The 21,890-nt window shown below is 41.6% G+C and overlaps 1 protein-coding gene across 2 annotated transcripts in view; it reads left to right on the top strand.

Annotated features, from left to right (window-relative positions):
- The window catches only part of CDH11 (cadherin 11), an 83,934-nt gene extending 62,357 nt beyond the window's left edge, over positions 1-21,577 (top strand). For both annotated transcript variants that reach the window (XM_036390185.2, XM_036390186.2), the window contains exons 3-13: positions 582-977; positions 2,821-3,115; positions 3,870-3,989; positions 4,373-4,540; positions 6,790-6,977; positions 8,442-8,695; positions 9,879-10,015; positions 10,213-10,334; positions 11,280-11,397; positions 17,070-17,321; positions 18,592-21,577. In XM_036390185.2, coding sequence (XP_036246078.1) covers positions 750-977; positions 2,821-3,115; positions 3,870-3,989; positions 4,373-4,540; positions 6,790-6,977; positions 8,442-8,695; positions 9,879-10,015; positions 10,213-10,334; positions 11,280-11,397; positions 17,070-17,321; positions 18,592-19,088 — 2,379 coding nt within the window. In that variant the 5' untranslated portion in view covers positions 582-749 and the 3' untranslated portion in view covers positions 19,089-21,577. The remainder of the gene's footprint in view (positions 1-581; positions 978-2,820; positions 3,116-3,869; positions 3,990-4,372; positions 4,541-6,789; positions 6,978-8,441; positions 8,696-9,878; positions 10,016-10,212; positions 10,335-11,279; positions 11,398-17,069; positions 17,322-18,591) is intronic.
- The last annotated feature ends 313 nt before the right edge of the window (positions 21,578-21,890 follow it).

Below are 21,890 nucleotides of genomic sequence, written 5' to 3'. Positions count from 1 at the left end.
GCTGATGGTGCCTTGATCCTCAGACCCTTCCAGGGTCCAAATCCAAACTGCAGCCCCTTGGAGGTCTGCCAGCCCCTGCTCCTGCCCAGAAAAACCCAGGGGTGGTTGCATTCAGCATAAGGATGTGTTGATCATGCAAGGGCTGGTGGAGAAATACTGCATTCCTGATAAGTCTTGGGATCTCCCTTCTATCTGGACCTCTGCCTTAGCAGCTTATATCAAAGGCTTATATCTAAGCTCCAAAGAGAGATTAGGTCTAAATTAGGTATTTCTACAGTTACCTTGCATCTTGGGCTAAATCTATTTGAAAAGATCATGAGAAAATAGGATTCCCTGTCTATCTTTCAACTTCCAGCTACTGAGTGGCCAAAGAAGCCAGCCAGGAGATTCTGCAATGTGGCAGCTGCATGTAGCAAAGCATCAAATCTGCTCATTACTCAGGATTTCATCAGCATTGGTGTATTTATTTTAATCTTCTTATCTTGATATTTACCAAGGAAGTCCTAGTTTTGTTTTGCTGAATAAAAAACCTACTAGATCCTCAAAGAATTGATGATTTTTTCCATTTTCCCTTCTTCCAGGAACTGAGCTGGGAAGCTGCAGAGCATTAAGGTGATGTGTTTAATGCGTGGCGGCGTCCTATGTGCACAAGGGTTGGTCTGAAACTCCTCAGTGGCCCCAGACTTCCTGACTTCCAAGGTGGAAGGGGTGGAATCTCGGATACTCCTGTGCCTACACTCTAACCAAAAATGAAGGAGGAGCGCTGTGTGCAGGCCGCGCTGCTGTGCCTGGGGGTGCTGTGCTGCAGCCAGGGGCTGGCTGCGGAGCGCCCCGGCCGCGCCCGGCCCTCGCTGCACGGGCACCGCGACAAGGGCAAGGAGGGACAAGTCCTGCACCGCTCCAAGAGAGGCTGGGTGTGGAACCAGTTCTTTGTCATAGAGGAGTACACGGGACCAGATCCTGTGCTGGTAGGAAGGGTAAGAAACAATTCCTTTTTCAGCCATTGATTAATATTCTTCATTTTTATTATTTTTGAGGTGGTTTTGGGGGGTTTTCTTGGTGGGATTTTTCGTTTGTTTGTTTTTTGCTGTTGCTCTTGTGCTGTATAAGCTGCTTCTTCATTTTCTGGTAGATAAGTTTAGATGCTAAGCAAAATACTACCTAGGTCAATACATATATTTCCATTGACCTCAGCAGTCCCTGAATGAAGGTATGCAGGCTGTTACTCAGCAAGAACCACATCAACAACTTGAGCAAAAATATGTCTCAAGAATATCATTCTCAGGTCTTTAAAAACAGCAATTAAGAATTGAATGTCTGACCCAGCAGCTCAGTAAAATAGGTATCTTTTTATCCTCTCATTTTCAAATTACCAGTAAAATGAAATATATTGAGGGCCATGTATAGAGGAAGGTAAATATCTGTGTGCACATGTATATGTACACACATCCTGGACTGTTTTTTATTCTGCTACTGTCTAACACAGGTAAAATATAAACAGGTAAATAAACCAGTATATTTGCTAGTTTCTAAATGAGCAGCAGAATGGTTGACTTAACCACAGCACAAAAGGAGTGGAGAAACAGGATCAATGTCAGCAAATACCATGCCGGATATTCTGGTTTAAAATGGTGCAATTTGTAGCTGTCAATATAAAATCAATAAATCTGTAATTTGGCTCAATGTTTCCCTCATTCATCAAACTGAAATGTGCACTGGTTTTGGAATTAAGAATGTTTCATAAGCATTTGTTGTCTCTTTTATATTAGAGAGGGCGTAATTAAAAACTAGTTGGCAATCACAGAATCACACAGAATCCCAGAATGACTGAGGCTGGAAAAGCCCTCCCAGCCCATGGAGTCCCAGCTGTGCCCGATGCCCACCCTGTCCCCAGCCCAGAGCCCTGAGTGCCACCTCCAGCCCTTCCTGGGACACTCCAGGGATGGGCACTGCAAACCCCCCTGGGCAGTTCCTGAGCCCCCTTTCCATGGGGAAATTCCTGCTGTGCCCACCCTGAGCTGCCCTGGCCCAGCCTGAGGCCGTTCCCTCTGCTCCTGTCCCTGTTCCCTGGAGCACAGCCCGAGCCCCCCGGCTGTGCCCTCCTGGCAGGAGCTGTGCAGAGCCACAAGGGCCCCCTGAGCCTCCTTTGCTCCAGGCTCAGCCCCTGCCCAGCTCCCTCAGCCCCTCCTGGGGCTCCAGACCCTTCCCCAGCTCTGTTCCCTTCCCTGGACACCCCCAGCCCCTCCAGGTCCTTCCTGAATGGGGAGGCCCAGAACTGGACACAGCCCCGAGTGTGGCCTCAGCAGTGTCCCCAGTACACGGGACAGTCACTGCCCTGGTTCTGCTGGCCACATTGTACTTGCTACAAGCCAGGGTGCCCTTGGCCTTCTTGCACACCTGGGTGCAGCTGGACTCATTCATTTATCACTTAACTCATCCCATTTGTTATTTAACAGCATTTTACATGCAACCCAGTAGAACATGGTTCACTGAAGTGTACAAAAGCTTTGTAAAAATTACTCCTCCTACCAACTTCATGCGAATAAAGAACCTGCTCTAAGCATCTTTTTGTGTATTTTCTTCCTTAAATCTGAAATTTTGGGGTTAGAAGAACCCTGCACTTGGCAGGAGGCATGTCTGGGCTGGCACTGCCCTGGATGCAGGGTACCCGTGGTCACAGAGTGTCCCTGAGTGTGGATTATTGCCTGATGGAAGCCACAATTCTTGAAAACTGTGAAATGATAGCAATTCTTTGTTTTATAAGCACATCCAGGAAATGTGTGCCCCCTTGTTAAGGTATGTCTGTTTCTCCTTTTGTAGCTTCATTCAGATATTGATTCTGGAGATGGAAACATTAAATACATTCTCTCAGGTGAAGGAGCAGGAATCATTTTTGTTATTGATGACAAATCAGGGAACATCCATGCAACCAAGACACTGGATCGGGAGGAGAGAGCTCAGTACACCCTGACAGCTCAGGCTGTGGACAGGAACACAAACAGACCTTTGGAACCCCCTTCTGAATTCATTGTCAAAGTTCAAGACATAAACGACAACCCGCCCGAGTTTCTCCATGAAAACTACCATGCCAATGTGCCCGAGAGATCAAATGTAGGTGAGTACTCAGAAGGGCACTGCCCTTGTGGAAGGTGCTGCACTGTCAGGATATCTTGGCTTTATTTCATTCCTATTGTCAAGGATTCGGGGAAGTAAAATTTACTTTCATGTTCAGCCAGTCATTCACTTGATGTATTTAATCTGCTGCCCAAAACAAACCCTGCACAGCTCCTAACTGGGAGACAGTCCTAGAATAGAACTATTTTTCCTCCTAGGAAGGAGCAGAAGAGTCCCCTGGAATTTATGGAGTGTGAATCCTCTGGGGTAAACACAAAGATCATTCCTTTGGCAGAGCTGTGTAATAAAGCTGGGAAGTTACTGCCTCACCAACTATTCCATTTTCATCTCCTGTTTGAGCTTGTGTCTGTCTCAGAGATTTCTACAGGAATGATTTGTCTGAAACTTACTGAGAAAAATGTAAAGGAAAACTCTATTGTTTGGCTGTCTAACGACAAAAGCAATATAAGGCTTAAACTACTGAGGGGAAAAACCATAACGGTGCAGGGTGACTGCTGACTTTTATATCTTCACTGGTTAGAACATTAATCCACATCACAGCTGGTGACAGATCTTCTTGGATCATACAAGTATATTTTGTCATGTAGAAATTGTAAAGTAATTTCGATTTTCATTTACCAAACATGGAAATAAAACATTTTAGGAATAGCTCTGCTGTGTGACTGAAAGCATCTCTGCATGGTCCTTCCAGACGTGCTCTGACTCTCCCTCCTGTGTTTGCTCTCCATTTTTAGGTACATCAGTTATTCAGGTAACAGCTTCAGATGCTGATGACCCTACCTATGGGAACAGTGCCAAATTGGTTTACAGTATCCTTGAAGGTCAGCCCTACTTCTCAGTGGAGGCTCAAACAGGTATTGTTAAACAGTTTCTTTGAGTGGCACCTCATGACCAGAGTGCATCAAAGCGAACTGAATGTACTGGCTGGGCACAGCTGCTGCTGGTCTGAGCACATCTTCCTGCTCTGCTGCAGGCTGCTCTCCTGCATTTGCTGGAGCCCCTGCACCAGAAATCTGATGCTGTTTCTGGGTGTTCTGGAAAGGCTGTTTCTGTGCTCAGCTGTAATTCTGCAGGCCTGTCCTCTGTGTGGAATATTAGGGCTGCTTTCCTCACAGCAATGCTCAGGGAAAGCAGAACCTCCACCATCACTGAAAATATTGCTGTGTTTAATGCACTCCAAATGCAGCAGCCAGGTTTTCATTAAATCTGTGTTTACCACTTTCCTTTGTGCCTGCAGGAATCATCCGAACTGCCCTTCCCAACATGGACAGAGAAGCCAAGGAGGAGTACCACGTGGTGATACAGGCCAAGGACATGGGAGGACACATGGGAGGCCTCTCAGGGACAACCAAAGTGACAATTACGCTTACAGATGTCAATGACAACCCACCAAAGTTCCCACAGAGTGAGTACCAACACAATCCTTCTCCCATCTCCTACCAGGACCCATGTTTGTGAAGTATCAGACACACCCAAGGCTTGAAGGGGCAATAACTGATGGATTATTGCACCACATGTGAATAAAGAAGTTGAGTTGGCTGGTAAAATATGGAACTTTAGTGTCTGGAATATTTGCTTTGTGTTGCAAAGTGAGACATTTTTAGGGCCAGCATTGAATTGCAAAGATTCTGACCCTACACTTCATTTTTGAAGCTACCGGGCCATGCTGTGTAACTTGCATGAGCAGAGAGACCTATGTATATATTCTTCAAGACTCATAGTTACCATGACAAAACAAACTAAATTTTGCACAATTACATTTTTAAATTGTTGAAGTGTATTAATGGAGGTCGAATACAGGAATTTTTTTATACCTGAGCAATTTATTTTTCACATATAAAATTAATCAGGGCTGACATTACCAGACTCAGCCTTCACAGCTGGGTAGAAGTACATTAATGGGCCCACACATCTGTTCTGCAGCTCATCTCTGCGTGGCTTTGGGGTTTTTTGAGTGCAGTGCAGACTCACTCAAAGCTGTCTCAGCCCACCGTGTTTCTCCTCTGAGCAGCACTTCTGACCCTGATGTGTCCTGGCCATGGCCATCCCTCTAACAGCTCTAAAAGCTCTTCTTCCAGTGCTGCAGCTCCCTGACTTCTCATGCAAGAGCTGAATGCAAAAATCTGTGTCAGCATTATTTACCCTTCAAAAGAAAAGGATTAAATAATAAAAAATCAGGTTTTATGTACCTTACAAACAAGCCTTTTCCCTCCACATCATAACCTGGGACACCAGGATACAAAATTTTGTTAACTCCATCAAATTATGGATTTTTTTATATGAATTCAAGCCCCTTCACTGAGTGTTTTGCAAGAACATGCTAAATTATCAGAAACGCCCAAAAGCAGTTCCTCTACTTAATCATTCATCCCCAGGTTAAATCTGATTTGGGAATGTTTTCGTAACTCAGAACCAGGGTTTAGCTGTCTGTATAAACAGCCAAATGACTGATATTTTCATTCTTATTTTCCTTTTTTCTGTTGTTTGTTTTGGTTTTTTTTTTTTTTTAATGTTCATTGCTCAAGCTGTTAATGAGTTATATGCTTATATTTTGGGTTCTTTGTGACTGGAGTTAATGACCTATTTCAATGACATGTGGCAATTGTTTTTATGGGTAATGAGCCAAGTCCCTGCCTGGTGTAAGTCTCCTAATGTTCCTAGGGTGCCCATGAAGCAAAGAAGAGCAATTACAAAGGGGAATAAATTAGATTATTTTATTTCATCATCCTCCTTTTTTTTCTCCCCAATTTATTACTGTTGATGATGTGGCAGAAAATGCTGACATAGATTTATCTATTTAGGATCAGGTTATGTTATCTGAATTCTGGAAGTGGATGGAAAGTTCTGGAATCAGTAGTGCCTAAAGGACAACTGTTGGAGAGATATTTACCCAGGAACAGTGTTGCTCTTCTCTGGTGTCCCTGAATAGCCAGGGAAACACCTGTGGGGATGTTTGGGGATGGTTTTCCTGTTGGAGCTTGCCATGGGAAAGCCATTTTTTCTTTGGCATGAAATCACGTACAAATTGGTGCATACTCTCTGTGGTGTGAAATTTTAATAATCATTGTTGCTCTACATTCACACTCCAAATTCAAGCCATAGAAAGCAGCAGATTTACACTTTAGCCAGCACAGCAGACAGGATTTATCCAGTTCACTGTATCTAATTTATGGCTCTTGAATGAATGGGCAGAAATGAGAAACAGAGATGAAGGTTTTACCATGAGACATGTGAGAGAGTTTTCCTTCCATTTTTGTAATAACATCTCTGCTATCCATGGTAACCTTGATGCCACAACAATTGCTGCATTCTGGGTGCCTGGTTGTCCTTTTAAGCCCCTCCCTGAGCAGAGGGATAACAGGGAGGAGGTCATGTTCTACACGTTATCCATGTGGGTTAAGGTTTCACAGCTGACTTGCTGCTCAAAGCTCTTCAGAACAGAACAGAACAGAACAGAACACAACACAGCACAACACAACACAACACAACACAGCACAACACAACACAACACAACATTCCTTCACAGGGGTGACAATGCCAAAAATCGCTGTGTTGTGTTTATTGGAACTCCCAAGTTCAAAGAGTAAACACGCAAGTGGGGAGCACCTGCTCACTCGGGGCACACGCCTGTTCTCCCTGTTCTCCCTGGCCCAGGTGTGTACCAGATGTCGGTGTCGGAAGCAGCTGTCCCAGGAGAGGAAGTGGGGAGAGTGAAGGCCAAAGATCCTGACATTGGGGAGAATGGCTTGGTGGCTTACAGCATCATCGATGGAGATGGCATGGATATGTTTGAAATCACCACAGATTATGAGACTCAGGAAGGGGTTGTGAAGCTTAAGAAGGTGAGTGATGCCTATTGCTATGTAATGTTTTTTGCTGACAGAATATTTGGTAATAATGGATTACCACCTAAGCTAAAATATTACTAAATGCAAATTTCACTTAATTAATTTTTCAAGGTGTGATTAACTCTTAATATTCCATTTCCCCATTAGCTGAATTGGAATGGAAGAAAATAACCAAGAAGAGTTACATAAATACTGTACAGTGGATTAATTGCACAAACTAAATGAATTCATAATAAAAAGTCACGGTAAAATACGATGCCATCAGCTTCATTGTTAATGAAGTTTTGCCTAGTGCTGATAAGTAGCAGACATTCACTGTTGCTTTATGTTCAGTCTGAAAAGCCTCATACCCTATAGTTTGAATTCTTCAGCTGTGCATTGTCCACAATAGTGTTCTGAAGGAGTCACAGGCTATGGGAAAAGCAGCAGAGGGGATTTCACACACAGCCCGTCAGCGGGAGCTTTGAAAGCATTATCAAATTAATTTTAAATTGCAAATTACAGAACATAAATTTTACTATTATGGAAGCATCATCATTTTGCCCTTTGTATCTTTGAGCTATTTATCTCTCTTGAAGATAATCAGAAATCAAAGGAGAAGGCCTGGTCAACTTCTGGTCAACCCTGCCCTGCCCTTTAGGGCAGACCATCAGGAAGGGACCCAGAGGTCTCCTCTGCTCAAAACTGCCCTGGTTTGATTTCTGTCTCTGTTCTAGAGGTGGGAGTGGATTTTTTGTGTGTTTTGAAATGTGCGTAAGCTATCACTCCACTCTACTGGTGTTAACATACTTTGTGAATTGTGATTGGCACCTGTGTGATCATTTTGAGGTGCAACCCCGCAGCCGCTTCATGCCAATGCAGGTACAGAGGTGCTGTGGCTTTGATCAGGCTCCCGAAAGGACTATGGGGCATTATTCTACCTCCCCTTTGGAAAGTGTTATGAGTTCTGTGCTGGAAAGAACTACAGGAATGAAAGCACTCCAAACCATCTTTGTATTTTCTCCACTACCTAAATAATTTAACTCATCAGTATGCTATCTCATGGTGCACCCAGGAGCACCTGAAACCACATCCACATGGATTGCCTGCCAACCTGGATAAAGCCAGGCCTCTTGTGGGAGCCCCTTTCCCATCCCTTGCACTTTTGTGCTGCCTAGAAGGCTGGATGGAGACAAAATTCACATTTCCAGTATAGATGATTTCCTGAGTGATACCGCAAGCAAAGAGCAAGACCAAGACTCTGTGGTGATATTTTGAGTGCCTTTCTATGCTGCTCCATACATAGAATGTAGCTCCTTCCATTTGAGTCTTTATGTTTTTAAATACACACATTTCAGTCCAAGCTCGTTGACAGACGCTCACCTTTGTTTGATGTCATTGAACACTAGGGCACTGCCTGCTGCTCTTACAGCCTGGTTTCCCTGACTCTGGAACGCACTGTCCTCTTGTTTCTCACAGACCTTAGATTATGAAACCAAAAAGTCCTACAGCCTGAAGGTGGAGGCAGCCAATGTCCACATTGACCCCAAGTTCATCAGCAATGGGCCCTTCAAGGACACGGTGACAGTGAAAATAGCAGTGGAAGATGCTGATGAGCCACCAGTGTTTTTGAAGCCAAGTTACATTTTTGAAGTACAGGAGAATGCAGCATCTGGTACTGTGGTTGGAAAAGTACATGCCAAAGATCCGGATGCTGCCAACAGTGCTATAAGGTTTGCTGGATTTCCTCTTTCCTTCTGAGCATTAGCTATGGAATTGTTAGGCGAGTTCTGAAGACAGTGTGACAGATCTACAGACATCCAGAATATTGAAAGTTTAACCATCCAGCATTGTTTATGTGCCTGTTCCACAAGCTGCCAGTTTCTCAAAGGCTGTATCATACTATAACTAATTCAAATATACTTAAGGGCATCTTTGGTAGACTCTATTCTAAATTAAATTTTCCACAAATATCTTGTGCTGTTATCACAGCATGGATTTTTCTCATCATATCAAAGTCTAAGATGTAGATTAGGGATTGGGCTGGGTAATTGTTAGGTGTTAATTATTAAAGACAAGCCCACACAGACCCCTACTTACTGCAGTTATGTTGGATCATCTTGGAATCACAGACTCATGGAATGGTTTGCGCTGGAAGGACCTTAAGGTTCATCCATTTCCACCCCCTGCCATGGCAGGGACACCTTCCACTGTCCCAGGCTGCTCCCAGCCCCAGTGTCCAACCTGGCCTTGGGCACTGCCAGGGGCAGCCACAGCTGCTCTGGGCACCCTGTGCCGGGGCCTGCCTACCCTCATAGTAAAGAATTCTTATATTATAATAGCTTTCTATTAATTTAATTTTATTTGTCATGTTCTCAGTGTAACTTAAATTATGAAGACCTCTTTTGTGGGTATACTTAAAATTTCAAAGAATTTTAATGTGAAGTTATGAAAGTCAGAGTTGTGTAAAGCTGTACAAATGTGCAGAGAGTGGATAATTTCTGATAAACTGGTAGGATCAATTATTATTCCAAGTAAACCAAAGATTGGAAGACTTAAAAAATCATCAAGTTTAATATGAAACAGAAGAGAAAAAATATCTCAGTAGATATTTTTATCATATTTTATAAGAGAGGAAAATAAAGAATATATCAGAGCTTTGATATAGAGACTTCAAAGGCCAGCATTTTCACTTATTACAAACATTTTGATGTACTGTTTTTCTAAATGTAGAAACCAACCAGGTCATTCTCCTTTTAAAAGAACACATATTGTCCTTTTGACAATGATGTTGAGGACAACAATAGGTGTACTACTTACAATTATTTAGAAATTATAATTATATAGAACAAATCTGGATGCATGAAACTCCTAAGTCCTTCTTTTCTCTAATTACTGGCTTTCAATCTTCTTTAGATATTCAATTGATCGACACACCGACCTTGAAAGATATTTTGTTATTAATGCAGAAGATGGCAATATCAAGACAATAAAGACTTTGGATAGGGAAGAAATGGCTTGGCATAATATCTCTGTCTTTGCAGTTGAAGTCCGTGAGTATTTCACTGAGGTGTTTGAGAATCAGTGGTACGAATCTGTAATCCTCCAATTGTCTCAGTTTGATAAACTGCAAGAAATCTCAGCAGAATTACATCAGCATATTTCATCTTTCCTTGGATGCAGCTGGGAATTTGTTTGTTTTGAGGGGTTTTCCTGTTTCTCTCTCATCTCAGTGTTGCCTCTCCCTCAGATAAACAGCACCAGGAAGCCAAAGTTCCCGTTGCAATCAAGGTCGTTGACGTCAATGACAACGCTCCCAAGTTTGCAGCTGCCTATGAAGCCTTCGTGTGTGAGAATGCCCGAAGCAACCAGGTATGGCCTGCCCAGCACCTCCTGTGCCCAGCACCTTCCTCTGCCCACCACCCTCCCCTGCCCCACCTTCCCTGTGCCCACCACCTTCCTCTGCCCACTGCTTTGTGCCTACCATCTTCCTGTTCCAGCTATCTTCCCATTCCTACCACCTTCCTGTGCCCAACACCTTCCCTGTTCCCACCACCTTCTTTGTTCCCCCCACCTCCCTGCACACACAGCTCCTCCCTCAGGCATTAGCCCAGCTTTGTCCTGTCAGCTCCAATGAGAGGGAATAAATGAACATTTGTTTTGAGGTTTTGACCAGAAAGCCTTGAGCACCCAGAAAGGCACTTTATTTCTGAACTGCTATCAGCAGTTATCCAGTGCTTTGTGTATGGAGTGGGATTGGTGTTGGCTGGGAGTTCCCACCAGCACAGGGCCAGTGGAGCTGGGGGCAGCTTTCCCAGTTGTGAGACTGGTTTGGATATTACAGAAATGGTCAGTGTCTTATGGGAAGAATCGCAGTGCAGTGCCTGTAGAGTCTAGCCAACAATTTGTTCCTGGCAGTCTGTGACAAGAGGGGTTAGGATCATAGAGAAATTCAGTTCTGCACATGATCTGTGCCTCTGCAGTCAGTGTAGAAGCTTAAAAGAGACTTTCTCAGCTGCTGAGTTTTCTGCAGAGTTTTATTTAATCTGTTGTGTTACTATTAACACATATTTGTGTATAAGAATGTTGAAGATGTGTGCTTTTACAGCTGTAGTTCTGGGGTGGTTAATGCAATAGTAATTAAAGATTGCCTGTTGTAGTTTGGAGTCAGCTCTGTGTTTCTAATTGCTTATATTTGAATTTGAGGGGGATTCTGCTATTTTACAATTCTTACTCAAGGGCTGTCTCAGAATGCTGTCTGTATGTGATGTACCCAGAGAAGGAGCTGTTTGTTTACGGAGTGCTTTTCTTTTACAGCAATTTATTACAATTAGTGCTGATGATAAGGATGACTCGGCCAATGGACCAAGATTTATCTTCAGTTTACCACCTGAAATTATTCATAATCCAAATTTTACACTCAGAGACAACAGAGGTTTGTGTGAAGATTCCCACTCTACCAGAATCCAAAGAAATGACAAAGTAGAACTAATGGCCAATGTCATGTCATGTAACAGCATTGTCATTAACTTTGGCAGAGTGTCTTTCTCCAAGATTTAGGGGAGGAAAGCAAAAGCATACAGCTGAAATACAAGGATGTTATTGGGAAAATGGGATGTTTGTTAACTCACTTTAATTTTCTTGAATACATATTATAAATTACATCATAATACCCAACAGGAAGAATCCACTGCCATTTTATCTCCCAGGAAGAGGATAAAAACACTGCCAAACACTCAGTAAATGGAATTGGCAGATCTCCTTGAATTAGACAAACCTAAAATTAGCTGAGACAGCATAAATTATTAGGCTGCTTGTATTTGTTCACCACTGTGCCTGCCAGCTTTTGTAAATTATGGATCACGAGACGTGGGCTAGATTCCCAATGGAATCAAATCACTGCCCAGTGCAGGAAATTAATCAGGGATTTGTGCAGTGGAACATACCTACACTGGCTGTCTCAGGATCTGCATATCCTGATCCCTTTGTCAGTTTTCACATTCACAAAATAAAGTAGAGCTTTGCATTCAGATTGATGGCAAGATGTAAGAAATTTGTAAGCAAAAATCGTCAGGCCTGGGTGAGTGTCAAAATTCAATCGATCACAATATAATAACATCAGTAACCTGAACTTGCCAGAGGCTGAGGGAGCCAGAGGAAGTGGGCAAACTGAAAAAAAAAAAAAAAGGACAGGTTTGGCCATTTTATTTAACTATATTCTGATTCTTTTTTTTTCATTTTCAAATGCTCATTTTTTATTTCCCTTCACAGGGCCAAACCTGTTCAGCTTCTAAAGAATTTGTTTTGATTAGCAAGCTTCAATGTTTGAAGGAAACTTGACTGTTTTCTGAAAAGTAAAACTTGGTTGAACTGGCTTAAATAATGAATCCAAGAGTGCCAGAAATGCAAAAGGCAACACAATCCAGATACATGATTTCAGTAAAAACTGCTCTGTTGAGGCACACTTTATATCTCTCTCCTCATCTGAAGGGAGTGTAATTATCATCAGAGTTCCCAAACAGAATCTCTGTTATTCCTGACTGATCAAAGTAACACTGTTGCCTGGTGCTTGACACTTGTACATACTTAAGCAATTCATAAAGGAGCCAGTGCAGGGCATATATTTATTCTCTTTAAAGTAGTAAAACACAAGTTTTGAAAAATTCATGGGTGTATTTTTAGAAAGGAGTAAATAAGCATGTATTCTTTGCTTGAGGCCCGGAGGCCAAGTCTTGCTATAAAATACATTTTATGGTCACCACATCAAACTGAAATTAGATTAGATTTTACAATCTAGCAGAGGAAGCACAGCTCAGAGTGGAGATACTCTGAATGGTATTATGGTTTCTGAGTCCAGCCAATCCCACTCATCCTTCATTTCCATATGCAGCAAAATTTGTTTCTGACAAAATTAACTCAGATAGAATGTGTTGTAGTTGAAATTATGATGTCAGTTTAATGTAAGGCTTCTACCTGACAATAATGCAAAAGGTTATTTCAAGAAGATAGTATTAAGGGATTGAATCTTCCCATATAATTTTCTTTTTAGGAAATGAATAGTCTGAGGAAATTCATTCATTTCCATCCTTTCCTTCCCTCATTTTCAATCCTCAGTGCAATTATGTTATTATTTACATATTCTTGTGAGTTTTTTATAGTAAGTTATACTAGAACAAAGTAAAAAAGTTAAAATTCTGTGTACTCCCATATGAAAAAACTTCTTAGGGAGAATGTGTTACCATTTGCAAGTCAAATAATGTCCATGGTCATTCAAAGTTGCTTTTTTCAGTTGTAAGTCAGAGTATTCTATAAGCCATGCCACAGCTTTCAGAGGGAATTGCTACTTTCAGAGAAAAATGGCTTTATTAACTGTGGAGAACAGTTAATGAAAACTCCAGTGTTTGGGCCTATTACAGAACTTTAAAGTGCATACAGTCTCATAATTATCATTTAATAGAGTTTCTTTTTACCAGCTCCTGAAAGTAATCACATATTGCAGTAATCCAAAAAAGCATAATCACGTTCTACATGCTATTAATAGCCCACTGTGTTACCAACTCTTCAGCTGAGCCCATCTCCCATAGAAAACATGAGATAATGGCTTGGCCCACGCTGGGATAAAACACAGAATTACTTTTGCACTGTTTCCTTATATTATAGCTCATAAACAAACAGCACTGTCTGCCCAGGCTCTGCTCAGTTCCGCTCCCACTGAATTCAGGCCTTCAAAACAGCAGCAGAGGCTCGTGGCACTTCACAGCAGAGAGGCAGATTTTGAGTGAATGGATTTCCTGCTTTTGACCCTGCTGGGTCCTGTGCTGAGATGCCCTTTCCTTGGGCTCCCTCAGCACGGCATTACTGGAATGGCTGCAGTCCCAAATTCACAAGTTAGAGCTTTACAGAGCCTGAAATTAAACTTGTGAGCCCCCGAAAATCAGTGACTAGAGTCCGCTTTTTAAATTCAAACATGTGCTTCACACTTTTTCAACAAGAAAAGTTTGAAACACACAATCAAGTCACAGGATTTTGTCATGGATTATCCACAGTGATTGCCACTCCTGGTAAGGTAAGGATTTTAGACAGCTTGAGCCCTGAAATTGTTTCATTTTCTGGCTGAATCAGCACTCACACTTGATATAGGTGATAAAGTTCACACTGCAGTCAGCTCCTGTAATCTAGGATCCTCCTTACACAATCTATGTGTTAACAAGCCCCAAAAACTAAGCTACATTTGCCTATGCACACAGGAAAAATTGGAAATCATCAATAAGATCACCAGAGAAAAAGACAAAAATCAAAGGTCAGGGAGATCAGTGTAAGTATCACCAAAAAATAATGCAATTTTAGCTTCTAATTGTGAAGATTTCATGGAGAGCACAGGGAATCTTCACTTGCAGCATCTCTGGATATTGGACAGCCAAGGCAATAATAGCTGGAAAAATGTGATATATTTTGGGAATGGCCTTGAGATGACTGTTCTTTTCCTTCCTGTGTTAACCCCCATTGTGTTAATTAGGACTGACAGTCAAGTAGCTCCCATATGTTTTAAGTAATAGTTTTAAGCTGGTATTGACATTTAACTTCTGTTGGCTTAAAAAATGCCATTTTACCAGGATTATAGTTCTACTCCTGGGCCTTGAAAATAATAAAAAAGCAAGGATGAGAATATTAGCTAGGATTATATGTTATCTTTTATCTAGGTAAGAAAGGGTTTTTTTTTTCCTATAATGGATATTATGTTTCTTCTAAATGTGAGAAGTGAACATAAACAGTAAAAGTTTAAAAAATGACCTTTTGGGCTTGATGTATTGTAGTCCTTTTTAAACTTTAGTCAGGCATGTTGATTGGATTTTTCTTTTTAAAAATTTATGTTAAACCAAAAATTGCTTCCCATTAAAACAGATAAATCAGCCATTGGATCAAAATCTGTTTTGTTTAGTGTAAGTGACTGCAGTGGACCAGGCCAGTCTGCATAACAGCTAAATAATTTGCCATCCTTTTCTTATTTTAAAATAGGAATACTATTTCAGCCAACAAAAGATAAGAAAAATAAAATATACGATAAAAAATGCATAGCCAAAGACTATATATACTAATATATGGTATTGTCATTCCTTACACATTGCCTTGGCAGCCTCGGGGCAGCTGTAGCTCAGCTCCCCTGTTATTAGTTCAAGTTAGCTGATAAGTTAATAGATATTAGATGTTGCATTCCTATTTGTACCAAATTGTTACGAGCCCATTAAAGTCCTAAAATAAGGCTTTTGTTATGCAGACATTGATATCACCAAGGTCCCGTAAAAAATTGTGCCTCAAAGTTTAGATGGTGCATGTAAACATTCAGGAGATTAGGAGGACTCTGAGGGAGACAAAAGACACCTCCAACAGCCACAAGTAATAAACAATCAGATCTTTATCAGCGTCTCTGTCCTTAGCAAATGTGACATTGTGCAAAGGAGAAGTTAACAAGCTGACAAGCTCCTTTCTACCCAGTTGTTGTTTTTGTGAGACTCAACACCAAAAAGCAACAGTTGTGTCAAGCCCAGGTGGCCATTCAGGGCACCAGGGGTGCGGCAGGACAGGGGGCAGATATGGGGGATGGATTCATTTGCTGTGTAACAAACAGTTCCTACCTTAAATATTCATCCTTTCTGGTGAAGTTCCTGGGAGAGTCAAGCAGTGCAATCCTTCTCATCCCATAGACTGACCAAATTTGGGGGCAGTTTCAGACCTTGTCCTACATCAGGGGCACTGCCTGCAAGGGTGGTTAATGCAAGGCAAGAACACTTCTCTTCAGGTATAATTTATTCACAGATTTTCATGGAAATCACAGTGATTAGATCATTAGGAGAGGTTTTATGGTTTGCATTATTAAATTCTGGGATTTATGCTGACTCTTCAACACGAAAACGATTAATCTGCAGAAGCCTGAGGCAGCAGTAAAGTAGGTACCTTTGGAGGTGAACAGCCCTCCCTCAGAAGATAAAAGAACTGCTCTTTTTCCCCTCCCTTTCTGTTATACAGTGAAAAATAAAGAACATGGATAAATCTTCAGTATAAACTGGCTTTTGAAGGTCTGAAAACCATGGATGTGATTGCTTCCCTTTATTTACTTTGGGATGTTTACAACTGTTATAAACTTTGGTTTAGGCTGAGCTGAGAGACAGAGGAGGGGCACAACAAGGGAGCCCTGTTGGTGTTCCACTGAGAGCAGGAAGCACGGGCTGCCTCAGCCCAGAGTGTCATCTCACACTGTCCCCTTTCCAAGGCTCTAGCCAGAGGAAGTATGCAGGACCATCCAAAATGTCCTGCACCATGGCAGGTCACCTCTCGTGAGGGCAATGGGAATAGAGTTACAGAAATACTGCCAGGAGTTGAACTCATGGATCCCTGTGGGTCCCTTCCAACTCAGAGCATTTTTGAGTCTGTGATTTAACTCTTCCTCACATCCACGATTCAAAATGTGACCAGACATACTGTGCATGTATGATCAAGCTCCCTGAATTACGGCTTTGGAAGTTTGGATGAAAACCAGATTCTGATAAAACGCTGTTACCTTCAGCATTTCTTGCTGAAAAAACAAGGCTCAAATTTGCTCATACACAGCAAATACTGGCTTTCGTTATGGTGGGAGTCTCGTTATCAGAACCCATTTGGGGACAGCATCTAGCACGCTTTTGGATGTGACTCCAAGAACACATAAGGAAGATACTGGTTTTACCCCTCCATTGAAAGCTTTAATTCTGGAGAGACAGTAAAACCAGATAAGACAGCAAAAAGAAGGTCCAGCCATTTGGATAGTTGAAAAAATATTGTGAATTTCTCAGAAAGTTACAGATACTAATAGGTGCTATCAGACAGAGATTATCTGTGTTGCTTGTGTTAATTAAAGAATTAAAGCTGAGTGTGGTGCTATATGAATTAAATACAATCTGTAATTGCTCTTAGGTCATTACAAAGGCAGCACTTTCTACTGGTTTATTGTAGAAATGACGCTAAAGCCCCAGAAAATTGAGAGCCTTTGCAGCGAGATAATTTCCTTTTCAATATTGGCTCAGAGGACGACTATGGAAGAATTAACAATGATCCTCTCTCTTCTTCAACCAGATAACACAGCGAGTGTGCTGGTCAGACGGGAAGGGTTCAGTCGGCAGAAGCAGGATTTGTACCTCCTCCCCATCGTCATCAGCGACGGCGGCGTGCCCCCGCTGAGCAGCACCAACACGCTGAGCATCCGCGTGTGCGGCTGCGACGGCAGCGGCTCCCTGCTGTCCTGCAACGCCGAGGCCTACGTGCTCAACGCGGGGCTCAGCACCGGCGCCCTCATCGCCATCCTGGCCTGCATCGTCATTCTCCTAGGTGAAAAATGCTCCGTCCATGCTGCTTCTCTGGGCTTGTGTTAAAAAAGTAATCCTGCCCTCTGCTCTAGGATGGAGAAATGAATCTGAATTTTTTAGCTTTTATTTTTATAGGGAGTGCTGATCTGCCTGGCTGTGAAAGGCTTTGGGGTGAGCTCAGGGTGGCCTTGCAGGGCCTGAAGGAGCTGCAGAAAAGATGGAGAGAGACAATTGCCATGGGCTGGAGGAACAGGAGCCAGGGAATGGCTCCCACTGCCAGAGGGCAGGGATAGATAGGGATATTGGGAATTAGGAATTGTTCCCTGGCAGTGCCCAAGGCCAGGTTGGACACTGGGGCTTGGAGCAGCCTGGGACAGTGGAAGGTGTCCCTGCCATGGCAGAGGGTGGCACTGGGTGGGCTTTATGGTCTCTTCCATCCTAAAGCATTCTGGGCTTCTGTGATATCTTCAATAGCAAACACCAATGAATTTGTGTAGATGTGCTCAGAGAGTGTCCTGCCGTGGCCTAATGCCAGCTAATCAGGGACACTGCTTAAAGGAGGTCATGACATAGAGTTCCAAGTTTTGTGATCTTCCCTGAATGACAAGTTCCTTATTGAGGTCATCCAGGATTAATGGCCCCTTACAGCTATTTCCCTCAAGCCCATCTTGTGTTGAAACCAGATGAGTGGCTTGGAAGACCTGCTTTTAAGAAAGTGCTGCAAAATGTTTCCTGATTATTTGGAAAAAAATTACACAATATTTTCTAATTTCCCTGCAATATTTTGTAGTGTTTCTTTTTTTTTTTTTCATGTATTTTATTTTATAGAAATTTGAAGTGAGAATGCATAACAAACATGTCTTTGAAGGTGTTGCTTAAAAAAATTCCATTTTAATGGAAATGACACACTGGAACTATAGTTAAGCTTTGGGCATACAGGAGAGGATAAAGATTCATCTTTGTTTTGTTGCAGATATTTATGTGCTTGGGCTACTCAAAGGCAGTGTCACAGTATTCTGCAGCACTTGAGGCCCCACAAACACTTCCCTTGAATTAGTGTTGCAGTAATGAGCAATTAGTAAGAGCACTGGCATGCAGCTCAGACAGAAAGCCTCAGATCAGTATGTTTAGTTCTGTGTACAAACATCTCTGCTTTTACCTAGCAAGGAGCACTAAAAATGCAGAAGTTTGCAACAATCCAGCAGAAAAGCCAAGGGCTCGGGGATGCAATAATTACTTACAAAGGCGTTGCTGTTTGACAGTGCAGTCTAACCCATGTTTTGTTTTCCCAGTCATCGTGGTGCTGTTTGTAACCCTGAAGAGGCAGAAGAAAGAGCCCCTGATCGTGTTTGAGGAGGAAGACGTGCGGGAGAACATCATCACGTACGATGACGAGGGCGGGGGCGAGGAGGACACGGAGGCGTTTGACATCGCCACGCTGCAGAACCCCGACGGCATCAACGGCTTCATCCCGCGCAAGGACATCAAGCCCGAGTACCAGTACCTGCCCAGGCCGGGGCTGCGGCCCGCGCCCAACAGCGTGGACGTGGATGATTTCATCAACAGCAGGATACAGGAGGCTGACAACGACCCCACTGCCCCTCCCTATGACTCCATCCAGATCTATGGCTACGAGGGCAGGGGCTCTGTGGCTGGGTCCCTCAGCTCCTTGGAGTCAGCAACAACAGATTCTGACTTGGACTACGACTATCTACAAAACTGGGGACCTCGATTTAAGAAACTTGCAGACTTGTATGGCTCCAAAGACACTTTTGATGATGATTCTTAACAATAAAGTTTAAGATTTGGCCTTAAGAACTGTGTCCGAAGTTCTGAAGAATCCAGAGGAAATGTAAGCAGGTATTTTTTTAAAAATCAAGAAAAATCTCGTTTAAACATTTAAGTTTGACAGAGAGGATTCCTTTGATAAAAAAGGACATGAAAGTGGTAAATACTGTGAAGTACCTTTTCCTACAAAAGGCAAATCTGGAAGCTGGCTGCCAGCTTCACTGAAGGAAAAAACCCACTTAAGATATGCGAAATATTTAAATGAAGGAAAATGCTAAAAGCAAACCTACAAATAAGGGAAATCTTTTACGTGTTATGAACATCTAAATCTTTTATTTCAAAGAAGCTTCCACAAATTAGAAAAGATAACAGTTCTGAGCTGTAATTTCGCCTTAAACTATGGACACTCTATATGGTAGTGCATTTTTAAACTTGAAATATATAATATTCAGCCAGCTTAAACCCATATGATGTATGTACAGTACAATGTACAATTATTATGTCTCTTGAGCATCAAACTTGTTACTGCTGATTCTTGTAAATCTTTTTGCTTATTCTTTCATCTTAAACTAATACGTGCCAGATATAAAAACTCTGTCTTGTTCGGTGGGAGGCACCCTATTTCTATGTCATTTTTAATGTATCTATTTGTACAATTTTAAAATTCTTATTTTAGTATACATACAAATATCAGTATTCTGACATGTAAGAAATGTTACAGCATCACACTTATATTTTATGAACATTGTACTGTTGCTTTAATATGTGCTTCAATATAAGAAGCAAACTTTGAAATAAACTGATTCTTTTTTAATTCTTGTTCTGGTTATTAAGCATATAAGGAAAAACATAGTGTTTCTAATGTCCCATTTATAGTTCTGACTAATTTACTACAATTGTGACCTTTTAATAGCCTTATTTATTATGTGTTTGTAGTTGGTTTGTTGCCTTGTTAAGTGATTATTTAAAAATCAAGTACATTTTACAAATGTTTTTTAGATTAAAACAAATGTAACGTCTGGTGAACATTTTGTACCCTCTCTATCTACAGCTTGTGGCTGCTCCCAGAACACAGTAAGAATCATCATATAGTCCTACTGTGTTTTCTGGATTAAATTAAGTGTAATATTTTTCAATATTTCCCATGTACTAGCATTTATCTTATATCTTAGAGATTCCCGAGGCTTCAGGAGTGACTTTTTGGGTGGACGGGAGTTCTCTGTGCTTACACTTTACTCCAGCCTTGTGAGTTTCCGTATCTGTGCTGAGCTTCTGCAGGTTCTAGAGACTGAAATCTGACCCAGTTTAGCTGTGACTTCCCTAAGGACTCTTCCACCTGAATTACCTTACCTGAGTAGTAATTAAGATTCCAGCACTTAATTCCTATTTTTCCTTTGGCTTTTTTTTCTTTGCTTTTTTTATTTTTTTTTTGGGGGGGGGGGGGGCGTGGTTTGTTTGGTTTTCTTTTTCTTCTAATTTCCAGTAGAATAGCATCATCTGCAGATAGGGAAACATTTTAATTTGTGATGACAGAAATACAGAATGCTTTCAGAATTGTTCTTTGTAATGCATGTTTTAATCAAAAAAGGGATCTATAACTTTTTTTTTTTCTTTTAAGTATTAGTTCAGAGGAAGCATGGGATTGGGGTATGTTCTGCACATCAACATCTTCTGCATCTGTGTACAGCTGTACCTCTGCTGAATTTAATATAGTTGGCTGTTTAGGGTCAGAGATCAGCAGCTGCAATATGGGAAGAGGCAATAAATAAAAATTACCTACATTTTTCTACATTTGTTTTACAGACCCTGTCCTTCATTTGCAGTCAGGTACTAAACTGCTTGATCTGAGAGGAAATCTGATTTGTTGGTGTGTTGCTTTTCTGAAGACCCCCCATATATGTAGTTAGATTAAAATTTAACTCCTCAAAATGATGACTGATGTTTCAGCTCTACATCCCTAACATATTCACTTGACCCATTATATCCCTATGTTTTAAAAGGCAGAGTTTGCTAAATTAGCAGATTTGCTCTACAATGTTTATTGTAATATTTCACTTTATTATAGCTGTATGTATTCTATATAATTCTATAGCATTTTATTAACTTGGTTCAAATTTCTTTGGTTGCTGATTTTTCTCTGTTTATAATCCAAAGAATATTTTGCTAGATTTGCACATTTCTCCATTATAAATTTAAATAAACATTAAAAAAAGAGAAAGTAAATGAGTATCACTTTGAAAATTAACAAATTGAAATAAAGTAAAAAAAAAGGTAATTTGTAGGACTCCATCCTCATTGATGCTATCTGGATTTATTTCACTTTTGAGCAAGTTTTAGAATTAATAACTGCATTTTCTACGTTTTTATGTTTAATTTTTAAGAAGGACATTGTCAACTACATTTTTTAATAGTTTCAAATGCTTTGAGTTTTAGTCTCTATTGTTTGTAGCACTCTCGTAGATGCTTGGAAATAAATTTTCTTTCCCTGCTGGTTTTGTCCTTTTTCATTTGATTGTTTTTCCCCTTCCCAGTGAACGTGCAATTATGATAGTGCTTTTTTAAGTTATGCTTGCTATTCTCAGCCAAGGCCAGCTCTGAAATGCTGGGAATTGTCTTCACCCTGGACTGTCGGCAGCACCTTGGACGAGCAGCGTGTTCTGGCACCACGACAGGACATTGCTTTGCGTTGAACTTCACCGCGGCACTCGCGGGAGCCTCGGGTCTTTAATCCGAGCTTGGTAAAACCCAGCCCAGCACGGCGGCTCCGGGTTAGTCCTGACACACCCAAGGCTGCTGTGGGCCC

The sequence above is a fragment of the Molothrus ater genome, chromosome 12 (genome assembly GCF_012460135.2).
Source record: "Molothrus ater isolate BHLD 08-10-18 breed brown headed cowbird chromosome 12, BPBGC_Mater_1.1, whole genome shotgun sequence".
Lineage (NCBI taxonomy): Eukaryota > Metazoa > Chordata > Aves > Passeriformes > Icteridae > Molothrus > Molothrus ater.
This window is presented reverse-complemented; position numbering and strand designations above follow the sequence as displayed.